Here is a 21,686-nt window from a genome sequence, read left to right as displayed (position 1 = left end):
CTCCAGTTCCTGTAAATTCCTAGGCTGTCTAGCATGAACTGTGCACTTGAGATCTCCCCAGAATGACTCGATGATATTGAGGTCAGGAGACTGAAATGGCCACTCCAGAACCTTCACTTTGTTCTGCTGTAGCCCATGGGCATACCCAGGATCAAAACTAGGGGGGGCAAGCCATGGTCGGGCGCACAGAAAATGTTAGGCCACATCCGAGCACACCCATTTCACAACTAGTCACACCCATAATCCATGCCCCAACAGCACCCATTTAGCACTGCTGATCACACTGACTGGTACTGAGGGCATAGTGGCTGAAAGTATGGGCACAATGGCTGGTACTGAGGAAAAGAAAGAAAGAAAGAACAGAAAGAGAGAAAAAGGAAACAGAGAGATAGAGAGAGAAAGGAAGAATAGAGAGAAAGAAAGAACAGAGAGCAAAAAAAAAAAGAACAGAGAGAGAAAAAAAAGAAGGAAAGAAAGAACACAGAGAGAAAGAAACAGGGGAAAGAGAGAACAGAGAGAGAAAGAAAGAAGGAAAGAACAGAGAGAGAGAATGAAATTGGGGAAGAGAGAAAAAGAAAGAACAGAGAGAAAGAAAAAACAAAGAGAAGAAAGAACATAGAGAGAGTGAAAGAAAGAGGGGAAAGAAAGAAAGAGGGGAAAGAAAGAAAATAGAGAGAGAAAGATTTTGTTGATTTCGCTTTCTGGCCTCCCTCTGGTTATTACTGAAGGTAGTGGAGCTGGTCAGATCGACAGAGGGGTTGCGAGTTCTCTTTCTGGGCTCCCTCTGATGGTTACTGGAGGTAATGGAGCTGATCTGATTGACAGAGGCTTGCCACCTGATGATGATGATGATGATTGGAGATCTGGGGTTTCAGATTTTCAGATTGGGATTTAAGACAGCCGACTCCCTCTATCCCTGCTGGTGATTTGCTTCCTGTTCCTCCTGAGGTCTGATTTCTTCAGATCTTTCCCTGCATGTTCAGCTAAGTGGTTTATTTGATATTCTGTTTGCATTTGATCTGGTTTTGTCTATCTCTTCTTGGTGCAGGTCAGCCAGCTTCGGCTAGGGCTGTGCTGAATCACCACCCATATGTTACTGCTTGTGCCAGTTTGTTTTATCCCTTATTAGATTGGTCTCTTTTTGCTCTGCTTTCAGAATATACAAGAGTGCTGATAAAGTGGGGGCGAAGTCATGTGACTTCAGTGTTTTTTGCATCAGGCGTATTGGACTTTTTGCAGGGTTTTTTGCGTGATTGCAGACAGTGTCTTTCCTTTCCTGTCTAGTCAATGTGGGCCCCATCATTTGATCATTCTATTTTCCTGCCTGTGTTTTGTGTTTTCATCTTGTCTCACCGACAATATATGTTTGGGGGCTATCTATTCCTTTGGGGTCTGCTCCGGGGCAGTTTAGATTTCCCCTTTCTTGCTTTAGGCTTAGTTAGCTCTTCGGCTGTGCTGAGGCATAGGATAAGGGGTCTGCAATCCGCTTAGGTACCAACCTCTCTGGTTTTCTGTGGCTTAGCCTGGACCTGCTCTCCTCCTCGGTGACCCATTCGTAACAGAAAGAACAGAGAGATAAAGAAAGAGCAGACATAGAAAGAAAGAACAGAGAGAAAGAAAGAGGGGAAAGAAAGAGCAGAGAGAAAGAACAGAGAAAGAAAGAAGAGAGAAAGAAACAGAGAGAGAAAGAAAGATTCTATACAGATACTATAGCAGCCCCACTTCCATTGTAATGCCCACCTGAGCCTCCCGATACAGGACATATCATGATCCGCTTACATGGTTGGCATCTCTGGGTCCAAGGCGATCCCTGTCGGAGGAGGACACAGTGATGGATCTGAAGCATTCCCTGAAGTGCCTCCATGATTCCGTCACAATCTCCTCCCAAAATTACCTCATTTCTCGTCAACTTCCAGCACGTCACTTCCGGTGGAATGTCACATGCTCCTCAGGGCTCTGCCGTGTACTCCCGCATCCACGGGAAAAGTAAGCTCCCGGTTGGGACAGAATCTTAAAATCGGGACTGTCCCACACCATACACCTTGTACACACACGGCTCCGCACACCTCATACACACATGGTTCTGCTTTGTATGCCTCGTACACACACGGCTCCGCTCCATACACCTCACACACACGGCTCCACTCAGTACACACATGGGTCCGCTCTGTAAACGTTGTACAAATGCCGCTCTGCTCCATACACCTCGTTCACACGCAGCCACGCTCCGTACACCTCTTAAACACACTTGGCTCCACTCCGTAAACCTTGTACACATGCGGCTCTGCTCCATACACCTCTTACACACGCGGCTCCGCTCCATACACGCGGCTCTGCTTTGTACTCCTCGTACACACACGGCTCTGCTCCGTACACTTAGTACACACATGGCTCCACTCTGTACACTTCGTACACACACAGGGCTCTTTTTTATACACCCTGTACACATGCGGCTCCACTCCGTACACACACATGGCTCCGTACACTTCGTACACACATGGCTCTGTTCCGTACACGTTGTACACACACGGCTCCACTCTGTACACCTTGTACACACACATCTCCACTTCGTACACATTGTACACACACGGCTCCGCTTCATACACCTTGTACACATACATATCCACTCCGTACACCTTGTACACACACAGCTCTGCTACATTCACACAGTAAACCCCTCCTGACCCCACACATAAACTTCCCCTCATCCAGCAGTGCAGAGTCCTGCATACACCGAGGCCCCTGCTCATGTGACCCCTGACTCCTCCCCTCCTGTGACCTCATCACAGGTCCTGTGCACACAGAAGAGAGCACCCCAGCGACGTCATTGCTGGGATTTATTAGCAGTGAGAGGCTGCGGTGGGTCTCTGGGAGGATGAGGATGGGGTGAATGGGGGGGCGTGGCAGCGGGAAAAGTAAACTCGCTCTCCACTATCGCGGTCAGGTGTTGTTTCATTGTGCGCCCCTTCATCTGGGGGGACAGTTGTCTCATGGTGGGTATGCCCATGCTGTAGCCAATGACAGGTCGACTTCGCCTTGTGTTTTGGATCGTTGCCATGTTGGAATGTTCAAGTACATTCCATGCACAGCTTCCGGGCTGATGATTGCAAATTTGCCTACAGTATTTGCTGAAAACATGCTATATTCATCTTTCCTTCAACTTTGATCACGTTTCCTGTGCCTTTGTAGCTCACACTTCAGGCCGGGGTCACACTGGCGAGGAATACGGGAGAGTGAGAGGCGCTAAAAGCACGCATTAGACACAGACAAATGATTCTCTATGGGGTCACTCGCACCAGGCGTATATTTCTCCTCCGTATCCTACGCTCCGTGCCACTCGCAGCATGCTGCGATTGTCAGCGTACTACGCCCGTAGTACGCCAATGCAAGTCTATGGGTGCGCAAAAAATACGGATTACACACGGACCACACATGTGACTTGTGAGAAATACGCACCCGGTGGCTTTTAGCAAAGCCGGCAATTCAGTGCGCTATACAGTAATCTCACACTGACAGTTTTAATAAAGAAACGAAAGAATAGATATAGACACATAGAATGCATATATATATATATGTATTCTATGTGTCTATATCTATTCTTTGGTTTCTGTTAGAAACCCTGTCATAGGGCTCCATTATATGTCCATTTTGCAAGCCTGCGAGAAAATCTCGCCATACGGATGCCATACGGATTACATACGGATGCTTACATGCGCAAAATACGCGACCACACCTTGATTACGGATGACATACGGAGCACTGTTTAGGGGCCATTCATCCGTATTACGCATGTAAAATACTGACCGTATTTTGCGTCGGTTAGTGTTACCCCGGCCTCACTAATACATCAGTAATCCACCTCTGTGCTTCACAGTAGGAATGGTGTTTCTTTCATTATAGGCCTTGTTGACCTCTCGCCAAATATAACGTTTATAGTTGTGGCCACAAAGTTCAATTTTGGTCTCATCACTCCAAATTACCTTGTTCCAGAAGTTTTGAGGCTTGTCTCTGTGTTATTTTGCGTATTGTAGGTGAGATACTTTGTGGCATTGACACAGTAATGGCTTTCTTCTGGCAACTCAACCATGCAGCCCATTGTTCTTCAAGTGCCTCTCTTCAGTGCCACTGCTATCAACGAGACCAGGTGTAGGATGATGAGAGTAGTACTCTCATCAGCAGATGCCTGTTACCAGCGGTAACCTTTTTGCCGCCGGTCAGAGCTGCTGACTCGCATACTATCATCGGTGTGACAGTGTGGGAACAGCGCTTTGACCGGCAGCAAGGAACTTACTGCTGATCAGAGCCAGTGCTTCCCACACTGTCACACAAATGATAACATTTGAAACCCCAGATGTTCGGGCCTCCCATTCATTTGAATGATGTCTGTGTTTGAGTTTGGGTTACTTTTTTAAATGTTTGTCCGAACCCGGCGGACCCATACATCCACTGGATGACACACATGACCACTGATGCTAGTGCTTTTTTTTTTTTTTTTAGAACATTTGCAATTGATGCATGGTGTTCATGAGGGAGGAAAAAAAAATGTAAAGTCCTTGAAAATTTATTTTACAGGAAATCTTGTTTGATAAAACTTGGAAAATTCGATAGGTGATATGTTTTATATACACACAGCATTTTGTAGAAGTTGTGTAGTATTTGCATTGCCATTTTTAACAAAAAAATATGGTTTTCAGATTTTTAAAATCTACACAAAATTATTAATAAGTCTTCAAACTGTTTTTTTGTTTTGCTTTTTTATTATTATTTATTAATGTCGATATCATTTGTCGATATTATTTTCTTTTTCAAAACATTCTTTTCATTCTCTGTAAGTCTTACCAAATACTGTGAAAAATTGCCTAAAAATGCTATAAAAAATATCTAATGCACATTTAACATTTTTTACAAGCTTTTAAATATGCTGAAAAAAGATGACATGTTAAGTAGGACTAAGGCTGTGTGCCCACGTATGCTTTTTTTCGCGTTTTTGAAGCATTTGTCCCGGTCAAAACGCTTCAAAACGCATACAAGAAGCATCCCATTCATTTTAAATGAAAACGCTTTGCAGTAAAAAACGCAGCATGCTCATTAATTTTGCAGAAAAGTCCACATTTTTAGCTATTTTCTATGAGTCAGAAGACGCGTGGAAAAAACGCATCAAAAACGTGCGTTTTTTTGCGCAAAAAACGTGCGGAAATAAAACGCGTGTTTTCTGGGAAGGAGTCCGGTTTTGAGGCAGAAATTTTCTGCATACGTGGGCACATAGTCTAAAGATGCTTGATTAATAAATGCATTGCTGCCAGGACCAAACATAGATAGAAAAGGGCCCTTGTGCTAAAACAGTGTATGGGCCTTTGTAGTCCAATGGTTTTTCATCATGCACAATTCTGCCTGCTTTTAAGGTAGATGTGGCTTCCTTACCTTTTGAACCCTTGTGCGTCTGCGCAGGTTGAACCAATGATATGTCGACCCCAATTGCATCATCGTTTTCCTTATTCTGCATTTTAGGCCTTATTTAGGTGTTAATTTTACACATATGTGTTTTGTCTGTTTTTTTTTTCAGGGATAAAACATGTATCCTTTATAATCTATTGATTTTTTTTCTCCAAAAAAATATCAAAGAGACAAGTTAATTTTTGATCCAAATCACAGATCAAGTCTATGAGTCTGGGATAGTACACTGATCCTATCAGTGTGCATTCGGTGTGCTGTCCATGATTAACACTGCAATGTGCAATGTGTAGGAGAAGCCTTGTAATATGTTTATATATTTTTCCATACATGAAAATCACTGATGGAACTCTGATAGTGAAAACTGACAACTGACCAAACACTGATGAAAACCGAATGCAAAACGCTGATTGATACCTTATTTGCATACCAGAAAAACCTCAGATATCTAAATGAAGCTTTAGAGTCTCACCGCTGCAGTTTTAAACACAGTTAATAAGCTAAAGAAAAAAAGTTGGTTTAAGATCAAAAATATAAAATCCCCAATTCATTTTCTACAACAGTCTTGATAAACAATGCGCTAGAGTAAGAAACACCAAATTCATTAAGGGGTGAACACTTCTTAATGAATTTGGGGCACCCCTTGGGGACTGGAGAACCTTTCTGCCATCATTTACTTGACTTTTGTGGTGTATATTTTTATGAATTTGCTGGACGTGCTTGACTATGCCCACTCTTTGTGCTGCAAAAGTTCAAAGTTTTGAAAAAAGTTTCTATTCTGAAGGGAATGTAATCATTCCCAATCATGTAAAACACAAACTCTGGCCCGTGGGCCAAATCTGGCCCATGAGCTGATAACATTTGGACCGCCAGGAGGCAGCCCTCCCACCCCGGTCCTGCAGTCTGAAGGAGCTGCGTCAGAGACAAGAAAGTGCCCTGTGCACAGTGAATGTAATGTGATTGCCGCCAGTTCTTCAGACCGCCCACTGCACTGTCCAATCAGAGAAGAGAAGTCCCAGCAGGTGACCAGACAAGAGATGCTTCTGTGGAAGGATAGATAAGACTTTACTTCTGTATGTAGTAAATCCTATGTGACCTCAGCTTGCCTGTGGTAGTAGGAATGGGCGGGAGAATTGTGCTCACTCCTGTGCCATTCAGAAACACAGCAGGTGTTCCTTGCACATACCGCTCTCCTGGGCTGAAGATTACAGAACTGTAGGATTGCTTAAATTTTCATTCCATACCACTTGTCTGTTCCCTTGCTACATTCTTGCGGCTTTTGATGTCAGTCTTGTTGAATTACTAGTGTACATAAGTTTTACTTGTTTTCCTCAAGATCCAAAATTTACCATCTTGAAAGACACCCAGCATCACCCCCGCCTCCCATCTGGCGTCCTCCTCTCTCCCATACACATGTTCTGAAGCAAAGCACACTACAGTAGGAATGGGTTCCTGCATAAAGTGCCTGAATCTAGTGCTCTTGTGGCACCCCAGGAGTCCGGTTGCCACAATGGCATTGCCTCCCTCACAGGGGGTGATGACATGCCTGGAAGCAAAGAGGGTTTCCTTAGCCAGGTAATACCAAGATCCAACACTTTTACTACTCCAGACAAGAAGGGGGAGCTCTAAAACCATGTTTCAGGGGAGTTTTCCTATAAGTTGTCTGTACATGTCCCCACTTAATTGTAAAGTGCTGCGGAATATGTTGGCGCTATATAAATAAAAATTATTATTATTGTTAAGTTCTGGGCTGGAGGTGGAGTTAATTGCAGTCTGTGAGAGTCTGGACAAGGGACAGGAGCTGTGAGGAGCTCATCCCAAGTGCAGAGTGAAGAGAGAGGAAAGTGGAAGTTTAGGAAAGCCTGGGGATTTGAGCTGTGACCAAGCTCACCCCAGGGAAGAGCACTAAACACCGGATGCCGGAGTCCGTAGCTGCACGGGTACAACAGTCCCAGCAGCCAAATCCAGAGGGCAGGAGACTGCAGGCCTCCTGGTCCCATCACACAACTGAAGGCACAGCAGCATATCATAGCCGGAGCCACCACGAAGGAGTGACACCTGTAAAAGGCTCAAGCTGCCTGCCATACAGGCATGGACTAAAGAACAGCAAGGAACAGAGAACTGGGCATAGCTTCAGGCAGCAAGGACCTCCGAGAACAGTGCAGTAAGGAGGCCTCCAACACCATCTGGCTTAGCGGACCCCAAATTGCTTCCAGGCTGCCCGGATCTCCATTACCATCTGTAATCAGTGCCCTGGACTGCACCTCAAACTGTGAGTTAATGTGTGAAGACTGCACCCCGCCTTGTCCTCCTGTTTATTTGCTGCGTCACCTCAGCCCTGCACTATAGCCATCATCACCATCATTTTACACTATTACTGCCCTGGGACAGCTCTACCTGTGAAGAGGTGGCGTCACGAACTATATCTTATAAACTTTATTCCCCTTTTATCATTTTCATTGGATGCCCAGGGTCACGGACCTGGTCACTGCTGCCATGACACATCCCCTTAAGAACCGGCCCAGTACCGAGTATCCCCACGGCCCTGGGGGGCGCTCCACTCTTCCCTGTGAGGTCACTTACCGCTGCAGTAAATAGTCAGTATGGGGTTGTGTACCTAAAGGGTTAATGGCATTTCCCTGGTGTCGTACCTGGGAGGCACCATTTCAGCTACACTGCAGTGCCACAGTCATCTTGAGATTCATTAGAGGAAGTTTCCGTTTTAAAATGACAAGTCTGCACTCACTCCATGTGACTGCAGACTTGTGAATCCTCCCAGCGCACACTGCTGGCTATGAGGATTCTGCGCTGTCAGTGCTGGGAACACTGGTCACGTGACTGCAAGTATGCAATATGCAAAGTCCTGGCCAGAACCTGACTAGACTGTTCCCAGGCTCGTGCAATATACTAACATTGAGCATGCCAAAAGCAGTCAGTCAGGTTCTGGCCAGGACATTGCATATCGCATACTTGCGGTCACATGACCAGTAGTGTTGAGCGATACTTTCCGATATTGAGAAATATTATCAGATCGGATTGGATCGGACCGATACCCATAAAGTAACGGGTATCGCCGATACCGGAAGCCCCATGCAAGTCTATGGGACAGAAATATCGGAATTAAAAAAACCCTTTCTTTACTTGCATATCCAGTTCGGGAGGGGGGAAGTGTGTGGGCGGTGCGTGCGCGGACACTGTGCGTGTCTGTGTGTGCGGGCGGGGTCTGTGCGGGCCTGCCGGGGGTCTGTGCGGGCTGCCGGGGGTCTGTGTGGGCCTGCCGGGGGTTGTGTGTGTGTGTGTGTGTGTGTGTGTGTGTGTGCAGGCATCGTCCTGCTACAATGACAGTGATTGACACATTAGCCAATGATGGGACCGTAGTAGTCCCATCATCCGGCTAATGTGTTGAATGTAAAAAAAAAAAAAAAACATACATGCTACATACATAGTACATATATACTACATTCATACAACATACATACATACTACATACATACTATATATACTACATTCATACAACATACATATATACTACATACATACATACATACATACATACATTCATACAATACATACAGTACATATAGCATAGAGTACATACTCACCATCACTTGTCACTTTGATGGGACTTGCCTGCACACACACGACCCCCGGCAGCCCACACAGACCCCCGGCAGGTCCGCACAGACCGCGCATCATGATGCGCACAGACCGCGCATCATGATGACATCATTTCAGAAGCCAATCACAGCCACAACACTGGCTCATTGCATTATGGGAACTTCCGATTCCGGTATCCGATATTGTAAAAATATCGGTACTCGGTATCGGAATTCCGATACAGTGAATATCGGAATGCTCAACACTAATGATCAGTGTTCCCAGCACTGACAGCGGAGAATCCTCACAGCGCTAAGTGCGTGCACTGGGAGGTTTCACAAGTCTGCAGTCACACAAAATGACTGTAGAATTGTCACTTTAGACCAAGCAACACCTTTAACCCCTTCATAGCATATGACGTACTTGTTAAGGAAAAACATCCTCAATTGTAGACATTGTATTATTAACTATCAAGGTTGGCCCTCTGTGTATTTGAGTTTGATATCCCTGATCTAACACTTCAGTTGTTGCATTGGGCTGGTGCTAGAATCAGATAAAAAAATCCACTAGGTACTGTATATCCAACCAGTACACAAAGTGCACAACTAGTTATCAAAGAATAAACCAACCATCCAGACACAACTGATGCATGGAAACCAAACCTACGGCCCATGCAGACATCATTTATTTCTTCTGCTTTATAAAGCAGATTGATTGTCATCAGTGTTTGCTCAGTGTGCCAGTTTTTACCACCAGTGTTTCATTAGATAACTCTCGTCTGCAAAAAAATAAATACATTTCCAAGCTTTTCCTACCCACTAAACAGTAAAAACTAAAAACAGACAACGTGACTAAAACCCAGATGCCATAGACTTTATAGATAAGCAAATTGATTTGATACAAGAGAATTGATCTGATCAATTTGCAATTTGACTTCTCATGAGTCGCCAAAAATGCCCTCTGCCTTTTAATACTTTGCAGGAGAGTGCCTCAGTCACAAAAGACTCACATGACATCAGACACAACCACACAGGCTTCACAGTAATGTCTTGCAGCTATCACATCTCCTGGTATAGCAAAGCCAATCAGGAAGGACTATCATAGCCAGCAGATAATCCTAGGCATGGAGTGCAGCAGCTATTTGGGGGATTTAAGATATAGTGAGTGTATTTAAAAGCTCACAGTTCAGCAATAAGCATAAAGAATATAAAGTTCTGAAGCACTGGACAAATACAGAAATATGTTGACTGACTGCAGCATTGAAGAAGACAGGTGTAGTAGCCTGAATTTAGTTCAGTAATTCAGTTGATGGGGGAGAGATAGGAGAGGTGCAACCAGCAGTGCCAGATTCAGTGTGATTGATCAATGAAAAGGTATAACTGATATCTGTTCCATTTAAATTACAAGTGCACATTTTTTTCTTCTTAATGCACTAAAATGCAGAAGCAAGACAGTACAATAGTTGTTATAGAAAAAATCAGTGTCAGAAGGTGTGTTAGATTTTCACAAACATCTATATTGAGTTTTTGCATTTGTGTAATCCTTTTTGTGATGGTGGGAATATTTTTTTTTATTTAATGCAAAGGTAAAATCCCCAAAATCTAAATATTTCATTGCTAGGGTGTGTGCACACGTTGCGGATTCTGCTGCGGAATTTTTGGTGTGGATTTCGCAAAATCCGCAGGTCAAAAGACCTGCAGTTTATCTGCGGATTAGCCTGTGGTTTCACACCTGTACAATGGAGCAGGTGTGAAACCGCTGCGGATTCCGCATAAAGAAGTGACATGCTGCGGATTTAAAACCGCAGCAAATCCACTCGGAAAAATCTGCAGCATGTGCACTGTGATTTTCATTTTCCATTGCTTTTAAAGGTACTGTACACCGCAGCATAAACTGCTGCAGAGCCGCAGGGCCAAATCCGGTGCGGATCTGCAGCAGAATCTGCAACGTGTGCACACACCCCTACTGTCTACATCACAAAGTGTATGTGTTGCAAACAACTCTTTTCTTGCACATCTGTTTTATTTGTCTAATTAATTCACCATGAATCAAATTTTTGGTAAGTATTCACTCAACCTAAGCAAAATCAGATTTAGGCTATGTGCCCACATTAGCGTTTTTAAACGCTCAGAAAACCGGACTCCTTCCCGGAAACTGCGAGTTTTATTTCCGCACGTTTTTTGCGTGATTTTTGCAAAAAAAAGGTGCGTTTTTTATGCGTTTTTTTCCACGCGGTTTCTGGGAACATTGGAAATGGCTAAAAGCGCGGAGCAATGTGGAAATTAAAGAGCATGCTGCGTTTTTAGCCGCTAAGCGTTTTCTGAGCGTTTAAAAACGCATGCATTGGCACACAAAGCCAAAAATGCATTAAATTTAATGGGAAGCTTCTTTTAAGCGTTTCTGCAGCGTCTGATCCAGCTCAAATGCTTATAAAAACGCAATGTGGGCACACAGCCTCAAAAAAAAAATTGATCATCTCTAGTAGATTTGCATTGGTGAATTTTATCCTTGACCCCCAGGTCAAAAATATTCATATCTCCGTTGAAAATGACAGACCAATATATATACATTAATGCATAGAGCACTTTTGTCACAAATGTGCAAATGAATGAGACCTAATATTTCCCCTTGTTGCTGAAACCACTTTTGACTTATTCTAAAAAACTGAAAGGACATTTTTTTCTAGTTATGCTGTGTTTGAAACCCAAACTTGCATTTATGGCTATATTTACACACTGTAGTGGGGGTTTTTTGGGGGGTCATTCATTTGTTGAACTTACATTGTTTTAAAAATTCTTTGTTTCCATGGGATGTCCATGGATTTCTACAAAGTTCAATAAGAAGAATGGCAAAACCTATAAAAAAAAAAATCTGGTACAACTTTGTTGCGTACCCTGTTACATACACCTAGAAGGTGCTAATAATATCCACAAATATATATATATATATATATATATATATATATGTATTGGAGCCTCGGTCAGGAATTTTTTTTTAAACACCCAGCCTGAAAACTTGCATTTACATGCACAGCACATGTGGATGCACAGGTTTAATTTCTTTGTTTTGCTTTGCACCCTTGCTTTGGAAGATTACTGTTCCAATCCTCTACATTGTTTTCTTACTCACAGAAAGGCTTATAATTGGAAGTGTTGGCCATGCTGTGTACTGACCACCATTTCCTCACAACAATAGGCCAGCAGCCTGTAGAGGAGGGAGATGTGTGATGTAATAGTAAGGCGTGGATTCCTTGGGCTAGCTGCTCTCCTGCAGCCAGAGCCTTGTGTGTCTTCTGCAGAGCTGTGCCTTTATGCAATGTGCCTATATATATATATATATATATATATATATATATATATATATATATATACACACACGCGTAGAGAACTTGTGTGTAGCTGGGTTTTGTTTAGACATGTATATGCATGCTTTTAATTTTACTTTTCAATTATAAATCTGTCACTTAATTTGTTTGATAACTAGTTATTTTTCAAAACGAACCCATTTATATCAGTTACATGTAATTTCACTGTCTACGGTAAGACCGTGCAAAGTGCTCTAGTGATAAACATATATATTTGTTAAAATTCTGTTTTTTAGAGAAGGTAAAAGTGCAAAAGTCTTACATCTATTACAAGAAAATATCTTTTTTTCAGAACTTCATTTATCTGCTGCATTAATTATTTTTTTCCTCCAATATTATTATTTATTTTATTTTATTACTCCTTCTGAAATAGCTTGCACACCCTAGTGATAGACCAAGCAATGCCTCCTGTAATTTGATATCTCCTGCCTCCCCTGGATATATTGTTTGGACTAAAAGCCTTGATAAGTACTTTAAAAAAAAAAAAAAGTTGAAGCCTGAGAGCCAATAAGTCTCATAGTTCATATTAACTAATAATAGTCTTTTAAAATTCTATCTCATTCACACTTTAAATCTTCAAATTGTTAATATATCATCTTTCCTATTTCGACTAAATACATTTAAAAAAATATATAATAAAAAATAAAGGCATTTTTATGAAGTTTTTTTTTATTTAAATTAACCTCATGGGATATAGTGGTTGCAAAATTTACATTTTCTAAAAGATTTGTGTGTCAAAACTCTTTACAAAAATGTTATTTTCTTTTTAGTCTATAAATTCTTTTTATTAATATAAATTCATTTTAAACATCTTTAAATAAAATATCTGTTAGCACAAGACACCTATAAACTGATCCCCATTAATCATGCTACAGATGAGAATTTAGCCCAGCTACCTAGAGATATATATATATATATATATATATATATATATATATATATATATATATATATATATTGTTTTACCATGCCCAGCGTTTGGTCTCCATTGGAAAAGCGTTGCTGGGTTCTCGTTTGCATAGACGGACACATCTTTTGTCTTTACTGTCAGCCACAAAGCCCTGGAATCTGTGCTGAGAATCCTGCACTTCAATGCGAATTATAATGAATATAGCACATAACTATGAAAGGAATGTCTCTTTTCACAACGATCTATCACAATGGAATTCTTTTGTGCCAAAAAGAAAAATAAAATAAACCAGTATTAAAACAAAAACAATAAATGTATAAAGGTGCAGACTATAAGGTTACTAATAATTAGAAATTAATGCATTCGATGCAACATAGGAACTCCTGGTAGAATAATCAGCATTTGTCCACTAAGTACTGAAAAAAAAAAAGTTGGGGAAAAAAATAAAAAACGGATTCTTATCTAATATTCGCAAAAAATGATTGTGCAAATATCAGCAAAAGAATTAAAAGCGATGGTTGCATTCTAATAGCATGAATCTCCTTATGTAGAGGGGGCGATCTCCCAGACACTAAATAGGACTGGATAGGGCAGGATCATTGCTGCAGCCGCAGCACTAAAACCAAGCTGCTGTTTTAATAGGGCAATAAAAATGAATTATGGTTAAACGCCTTGTAGCTCTGAGCTTCTGGATGGAATCCCCAGTCTGGAGCAATACGTAAGAGGGGTTTTATATTTGTGTGAGCTGCAATTGATCTCCTTGATGACATTCTCATTCATAGAAAGCATTTGATTTATGAGTTTAGGAACAATTGCATCAAGCACATCTAGATATTATTGCATTATCGCTTAGAGCAGCCCTATAACATCACATACAGTTGTGTACACAGATTCAGTATAATACTGTATTTATACTATGAGTGTGCCTATATATATATATATATATATAGTGAGAGAGAGATCATGCAACTCTATGGGGGAGGGGAAATTCGTCTATGCATTCATATACTAACCTGTGAGAGTGCAGATTAATTAGATCCCATCCCTTATATATTGACACTTGTACATTATTTTATTTTCCAGATCTTTTCCGGATCTTCACAGATTGTCAACAAGATTGAACATTTTTTTATTTTATTTTTTTTTTATTTTTTTTCTTGTTATCAGCCAAATGCAAATCATAAAGGTATATATCTACCATTTTTCATTTTCATCTTTGGGTATTATTGTATTTAATGAAAAAAAAAATTAACCGATTTTTTTACAACATCCATATGGAAAAAAAAAAACAAAATGATCTAAGTTTTGCCTTTTTTTAATCAAAAATAAATTCAAACAAAAATATATTTATATATCTCATATATCTCTAATAAATAACTTTTTTTATGTACAAACATTCCTAAGGGATTTTGCGAATTGTTCATTTTGTGTGCTTATTTCTTTGTCTCTGAATTGCCTTCTATGGACATAAAAAAAAAAAATGAAAATCCAGCAACCGTAAGGCTGGTAGAGAGAGAGAGAGAAAAAAAAAAGAAAGAAACCTGTAGGATATAATTATTTATTCTACAAAAAAAGTATTTGTAAGACAAGGATGTAATACAAAAATAAAAAAAAAGTGAGAATATGTTTACATATCATCACTTTCTTCCAGAGGCCTCACTTATTGCTTTCAATGGGTTAACAGAAAAGAAAATGTATGGCAATGAAATACTGAAATGGATGAAAGATGCTAATAATAATAAAATAAAATAGTTTTGTGGGAGTGGGGGGGACAAAAATGAACCATTGTGTGTCTGATGGGCGATTCAGTAGTTGAGATGCTGCAAGTCAATTGTGGTAAATGTGTCTGTGAAAAAATCAAAACTGTCTGCGGAGATATCTACAGGGCTGTCCAAAGATCCTGGTAAACTAGGGGACACTGTGTCTGAGAGCTGGAGGCAGGAGTCTGAGGAGAAGACATTGAAGTCTGATAGGGAAGCCACATCTAGGGCCTCATCGGGACCGTCACTGTGAAGTCCAGCAGCTGCAGAGTCCTGGCCCATGGTTGATAAGCAGTTCTGGATGGGGGGTGACTGGTGCTGCTGGAAATGTCTGAGATTTTTCTCACTGCTGGATAATGGGGAAACTGGAAAACTCTGAGGCTCCCCATTGTGTGCATTCTGAGCTTGCTGCTGCTGGAAAGTGTAGCCATCCCTCTCCAGTAAAGCCCCAGAGACATTGTTGAGAGCCTGCTCAAACAGAGCCTTCTCCTTATCTCCACCATCACCCTTCTCAGAGTCCTCCAAGCTTTTACACTTCCCTTCCCCATTCTGGTTCTCCTTACATTGGGTCTGTCTCTTGTGCTTCATTCTTCGATTCTGGAACCAAACTTTAACTTGCCTCTCGGTTAAATCCAACAAAGCAGCAATCTCTACCCTCCTGGGTCTGCACAGATACTTGTTGAAGTGGAATTCTTTCTCCAGCTCCAGCAATTGTGTGTTGGTGTATGCGGTCCTCAGTCTCCTGGAACCTCCACTGCTATTATCCTGAATTTCAACGATTTCTGCAAAATGCATCAAACACAACTCCAGTCAGTCCTCATGATGAGCAATGCATAAATCACACAGAAGCACAATGATATCTCCAGGCTTTGCAAGAAAATGGCCGACCTGTGTGCAGCAAACTTCATTCCCTCCTTGTTTTATTTTGCAAGCATGATATATATAACTAAACAATAGCTCTTTTACATATATTCCTCTATCATATATTTTTATTTTTGCATTCCATAAATTACCCTAAGTTATGTGGACGTCAACTTTATGGGTTAAAAAGTTATAAAAGACTATGTGTCCAAATAATAAATGCAAAATATACTTATAAACATTACAGTATAAACTTTCAAGGGAGAAATATGGTCTGAACAAATCCAAGTCGAATGAGTCAGAAACTTGCGGTCGTTAAAAAAAAAAGTTCTTAAAAGTTTTGTCAATTATTTGGAGGAAATAAAGTGAAATGAAATCCTCCTAAGAATGGAGACTAATTCTTTGTACTGGTGACCACTGACCTTTGTGGCTGAGGCATGCTGCAGCAGCTGGGGCACTGGCGGCCGGAGGTAGAGGGGGCTTCTTGGATGCCTTCTTCTCCTTCATCCAGGGGTACTCCGGGGGCAGGGATCCGGCGGCTGGCACAGGACTGCTGCCGGTGCTGCTGCCACCATTGGGGCTGTGTTTGGGCCGGCTGTGGCGAGGGTGGCTGCCTGGATTCAGGCTGGGGATGGTCTGTTCGAAAGGAGGAGGAATAAGTGTCGAGTGTGAAAGCGCAGAGCTCTTGATTGATGAACTTTGAAATGTCTCAGCGACAGGGGGAAAGGATGTCAGGCACTCAGCAAGCGACGGCTGACTATTGATAAAGCCAATCTCTCGCTCAAATTCGTAATTCATGGCCCTCTGCTCCTGCGAAAAGTTCGCACAAACCAACGACGGCGAAAAAAAATCATAAAAATCCTGGATGGGTTTTTTTTTTTTCTAATTCACTGATTACAGCCGTATGGGGACTGTGCTACTATTAAACTATTGAATTCATGGAGACAAGGTTGAAATTGGACCGAATTGGTTGTCACATGATTGCTCCTGCCCAATGACAATTTGGGGTTTAATCAAAAGAAGCCACTGTCTGTGTGATTGATCCAAAAAAAAAAAAAGTCAGGAAGGAACGCCTCATTGTATGGCAGCTAGGCTTTTATTTACACATGATCCTCTGCAGCCAGGGGTAGACCCTCTGCCCCATCCTGAAATATATCCTATATGTGATATGTATGGAAGGGCTGCTGCTGCTCCACTCTGCTCTGCAGCACTTTGTCTGCTCTGCACTCACACACTCCACATTGTCTCAGCCTGCCAGGGAGGAGGCTCACTCCACACACATCATTTAGGAACCCAAATCTGACGCCTTAACTCATTAACAAAGTAATCCATTAATCTTCAAAGTTGTGACACCAAAGACCCTCCATCCCTGATACATAAGAACCCACAGCCAGGCACAACTTACATTTGGGGTTGCACTGTACCTATCATATGTTGCATTTCTGTGTATATACTGTATATATATATATATGTGTGTAGTACAGTGCTGTGGTCAACTGTACAGCCTATTGTTTCGGGGTTTTTTTATTTCTTACACATATGGGAAGCATGAGGACAACTCTTGACTGTGTGAACATTTTACAGCTCTGCAAAATGGCTGCACATGACAATAGATTTCCTTTCTCTATTGAGGTTATGTGTGTTTATGAATAGACAGAACAAGGTGAGTGATTTATTTCTACTGCACTAGATTGTGGTAAGGATAACAATAAGTGGAGGCTTGGGGTATACTACTACTGTCCTATTCATCTTATGATACATATATTCAATATAATGTTAAACTTATATTATATTTTACAACATTTTTTTTTTATCTGAGTGTCTATATCTCACTCTCTTTCTCTCTCTCACTCTATATATATATATAAACACATATATATAGGACACATACTTACACACATACATATATAAACATATATATATATGTATATAAATACATACATTATGTTATTATGTGCGTGTGTGTATATATATATATATGCACATAGTTAACTTATGTAAGAAGCAACATCTGTTTACAGCAAATATAATAGATATATATGAATATCTTTGCATACTTACATCCTTATGTTGAAAAAGATCTCCTAATAAACAAGCAATTAATCATTCCTAGCCACGATTTAAAAGAATAGGTGACATCGTTGAGCAAATACATTGAACGTTCAGATTAAAAGTCAATTTTAGATGATTCCTGTAAACACACAATTTGGATATTGTAAATCTCACATAACATGGTATTAAGCCGCAGCTTGCAGGAGGCTTCAGGAACACAAGGCAGTAGTTAGATGGAAGGTTTTTAATTTTCTTGCTTTTATTCCAAACAAAGCTGGAAGGAAGTCTGTGTGTGATCAATCTTTCTTGCCTAATGGTTTGACAGCTTCTGGCCCTAAAGATCACATTTAAAGCTTCTTGTTTCTTCCAAGATCAAATGTTACTGGGAAAGAGGTTTCAGGGAGAAATGCAGCTAAAGAAGAGCTAGTAACTTCTTTTTGCGTGTTTTCTTGGGATACATTCACATAGCAGGTATGACACCTTTCCTTTGTCTTATGTCCAGGGCAGCGTCTCCATATAAAGCTGGAAATGATCTAATTCTCTGGGTGGATGGATGTGTGCAGATGGAATTGAGCTTTGTTAGTGTAATATGTGTGGGTGTGTGGATTCCAAAAATCCAAGCTCCCTTCCCCTACAGCAGGAAACAAAGAATGTTACTGTGTTCACATTATATCATTTCATTGTTAATTATATTATCAAACAAAATTCATCCAGCAAATGTACAAAAGGTGATTTCTATTATATCCATAAAACAGGATCAAGGATAGATTTTTCAGCACTGTTCACTGTGCCTACAACATATGGTAACCAGGAGCAGCATTAAAATAATACATCATGTCCTTCAATCCAGCACCCATGCCCTTGAGGATAATTATGAACACAAATAAGGTCTTATTCTCTTTGTACACTCTTCTAAACCCTTTAGTAAGAAATACTAGGAACGAAAAATATATATTTATGTTTGTTTATGTCTATTTATTTTAATATATATGAATATAGATATATATGCATAGATATATATACACCTATATATATGTGTGTGTGTGTATAAATATATATATATATATATATATATATATATATATATATATTTAGCAGTACTTCAGGGCTTTGACACAGGTAATATGATACAGGACCCGATGCTATGTAGCCTTCCACTTATCCTGATTTATTCCAGAGTATGGCTTTCCCTCTTATTTTTCTTAAAGATTTTTATATATGGATAGTATGAAGGAATTATAGATATCCAAAAAAGCAATATATTGTATCAAACAATGTGTAAATGATGGAGCGTAGAATGTGCTGGGTAGATAGATAATAGATAGATAGACAGATAATAGATAGATAGATAGATAAAGATAGATAGATTATAGATATATATCCCCTCTACATCCTACTGCTTTCAGGGTATTTAGTAGTATGTATGTATATATATATACATATATATATATATACATACATACACACACGTATTTATCAGTATATTATATAATATATTTATGTGAATATTACTCATAGATGTATAAGGTACACAACCACATATACTTCTATACTTTTTTTGTATTATTACTGTTTCTCACCCTTCCTGTGTCTAATGCTCACTCTCATACATGTGCCCACATCCTTTGATTTGTTTGATTTGGTATTCTGCCTTTTGTCTGTATCCCCTCTTATTTTTTTTTTATGTAGCAACAAAGCCACCCACAGAAATGTTCATTACTACGGAAAAGTGTAGGAGTAAAATGTGCATTTTCGTACAATGAGCTCCACTAGAAGAGGCAGAGAGAAGCAATCACTCCGTGTGAACAGATGCTTGAGAGCTGATGCTGCAGATTGGAGCACAACATGGCGTAAGAAGCCCATCAGCACAAAGCTATTACCTACCGGACCTCCATTATCAGCCATCTTATCAATCAACCTCACCGTCTCCCTCTCTCTGGCTCTGCTCTACAAAAGAAGCTGCTGGCTTTCCTTTCCTACATTTATTTCCAGGCTGCTCCACGTAAATGACAATTTAGACCTAATACAGATTGGTAATAATATAAATTGTAAATGTATTGTTTCAAACGTGTATATATATACTGCTTAAAAAAAAATAAAGGGAACACTAAACAATACAATGCATTGTTTAGTGTTCCCTGTATTTTTTGAGCAATATATATATATATATATATATATATATATATATTTATATATACTTTACTGTACTATTAACCCCTTATGTTATATGATGTCATGCATAAACAAATATACAAATGTTGATATTTTGTATCTACCATTTTATTGCATCTTTAAAAAGGAGAATTATTCTTTGTTACCAATGTTCCTTGTGCCATTATCCCATCCAACAAAAGGCCAATGACCAGACATGAATGTATTTACTATGTATCGTTTATAAATATGAGTGATGGTATAAATAAAATGTAAACAGTTCGATATATTTGCTTGCAGAAAATAAAATAAAAATAAATTAACCGGGAATGCTGCCCCAGCATACACACATAATGACTTACAATTGTAATGACCCAGGCTGATCACCCTGTTCAAGCACTTTTTTTTTTTTTTAAAGATATTTGTCTAGCAATTTAAAGGAAGTGCAATAATGATTTAATTCATTTCCCTGTGGGATAAGAAATGTAGGAACAAATTCACATTTAAAGAAGATATTTTCATATAAAATTTGTTCTTATTACCCTGTTTTTGATAAAAGTGTAGAATAACATACAAAGACATCTGCTCCAGATAAGTGTTCATGATAGATTACTGGAACTATACAAATAAAACAAAATCTTCAAATGATATTGCAGAACGAAAAAAAAGAATGTAAAAAATATAAAATAAAGGAATTAATTGAATTGTCAGGTAGATAAAAATAAGAATGTCATCTATCTCCCTAACACATATATTGGTGTCCATTACAAATGGGTCAGCTTAGGTGCTTCCTGAATTCTTCCCTGAGAGCTATGATGAGAAGATAATTCTGTGTATGTAGGGTGAGTGTCACAAGGTCCATGGTGGTGATTACTGTTCATGGGTCCTGGTCCATTGTAGTCCATGCTGGAGGAGGAATGAGTCAGATGAGATAGACCAAACATGGAGGCTCCTGAATTAGTCATGGATTCCACATAATTGCTCCCCACATAGACGGGGCTTCCCTGTACATGAGGATTTCCATAACCTCCACTGCCTTGGAGTGGGTGAGTGTCATAGTCTGGGGTGACAGCAGCAGTTCCTGTGTATCTCTTCTGATGAGGGGGGCAGCTGCTATGATGAGGGCTGGGGTATGGAGCAGGCACACCATAGGAGTTTGGATGGGGTTTATTAAACGCTGGGGGTGACTGAGGTTCATAAGGGACACTGTTTACTAGTGAGTGCATAGAGTTCAGATACCCCCCAACAGCTGGTGGGGGTACAGGGCTCCTGCAGGGTGAGGGGCCACCAGATGACGTCATCATGGATTTCCCTTTCTGATCCTTTTTGTATTTCATTCGTCGATTCTGGAACCAGATCTTTATTTGCCTCTCTGTGAGGTTGAGCAAGTTTGCCATTTCCACCCTTCTAGGCCTACACAGGTATCTGTTAAAATGGAACTCCTTTTCCAGTTCTACCAGCTGGGCGCTTGTGTAAGCCGTGCGGGCCCTTTTGGAAGAAGATTGCCCTGGGGGACTTTTGTCACCAGCACAACTCTCAC

General features: G+C 40.4%; 2 protein-coding genes and 1 long non-coding RNA gene across 8 annotated transcripts in view; 1 reads left to right on the top strand and 2 right to left on the bottom strand.

Annotated features, from left to right (window-relative positions):
• LOC141095405 (uncharacterized) overlaps nt 1-20,435 on the top strand; it is a 27,473-nt gene extending 7,038 nt beyond the window's left edge. Inside the window, exons 3-4 of one of the 2 annotated variants that reach the window (XR_012233376.1) lie at nt 14,406-14,508; nt 19,685-20,435. This is a non-coding gene — a long non-coding RNA (uncharacterized lncRNA). Of the gene's footprint in view, nt 1-14,405; nt 14,722-19,684 lie in introns of those variants that run through there. The other variant, XR_012233375.1, reaches the window with a different exon arrangement.
• On the bottom strand, nt 14,622-17,947 carry HOXA2 (homeobox A2). Its single transcript, XM_073581368.1, has 2 exons — nt 16,366-17,947; nt 14,622-15,864 (listed from the first exon to the last, which is right to left on the bottom strand). Exons 1-2 carry the CDS (start codon nt 16,739-16,741, stop codon nt 15,128-15,130), a joined length of 1,113 nt encoding a protein of 370 aa, XP_073437469.1. The 5' UTR covers nt 16,742-17,947; the 3' UTR covers nt 14,622-15,127.
• HOXA3 (homeobox A3) overlaps nt 20,258-21,686 on the bottom strand; it is a 40,466-nt gene continuing 39,037 nt past the window's right edge. For all 5 annotated transcript variants that reach the window (XM_073581363.1, XM_073581365.1, XM_073581364.1 and 2 more), the window contains one exon: nt 20,258-21,686. In XM_073581363.1, the coding sequence (XP_073437464.1) occupies nt 20,911-21,686 (776 nt within the window). In that variant the 3' untranslated portion in view covers nt 20,258-20,910.

Source organism: Dendrobates tinctorius, unplaced genomic scaffold (assembly GCF_039654945.1).
Source record: "Dendrobates tinctorius isolate UK_male_01 unplaced genomic scaffold, ASM3965494v1 ptg000070l, whole genome shotgun sequence".
NCBI lineage: Eukaryota > Metazoa > Chordata > Amphibia > Anura > Dendrobatidae > Dendrobates > Dendrobates tinctorius.
This window is presented reverse-complemented; position numbering and strand designations above follow the sequence as displayed.

Coding starts and splice junctions, on each gene's coding strand:
- HOXA2 (XM_073581368.1), bottom strand. CDS start 16,741: ATGAATTACGAATTTGAGCGAGAGATTGGCTTTATCAATAGTCAGCCG. Junction 15,865..16,365: donor AGCATGCCTCAGCCACAAAG/GTCAGTGGTCAC, acceptor TGCATTTTGCAG/AAATCGTTGAAATTCAGGAT.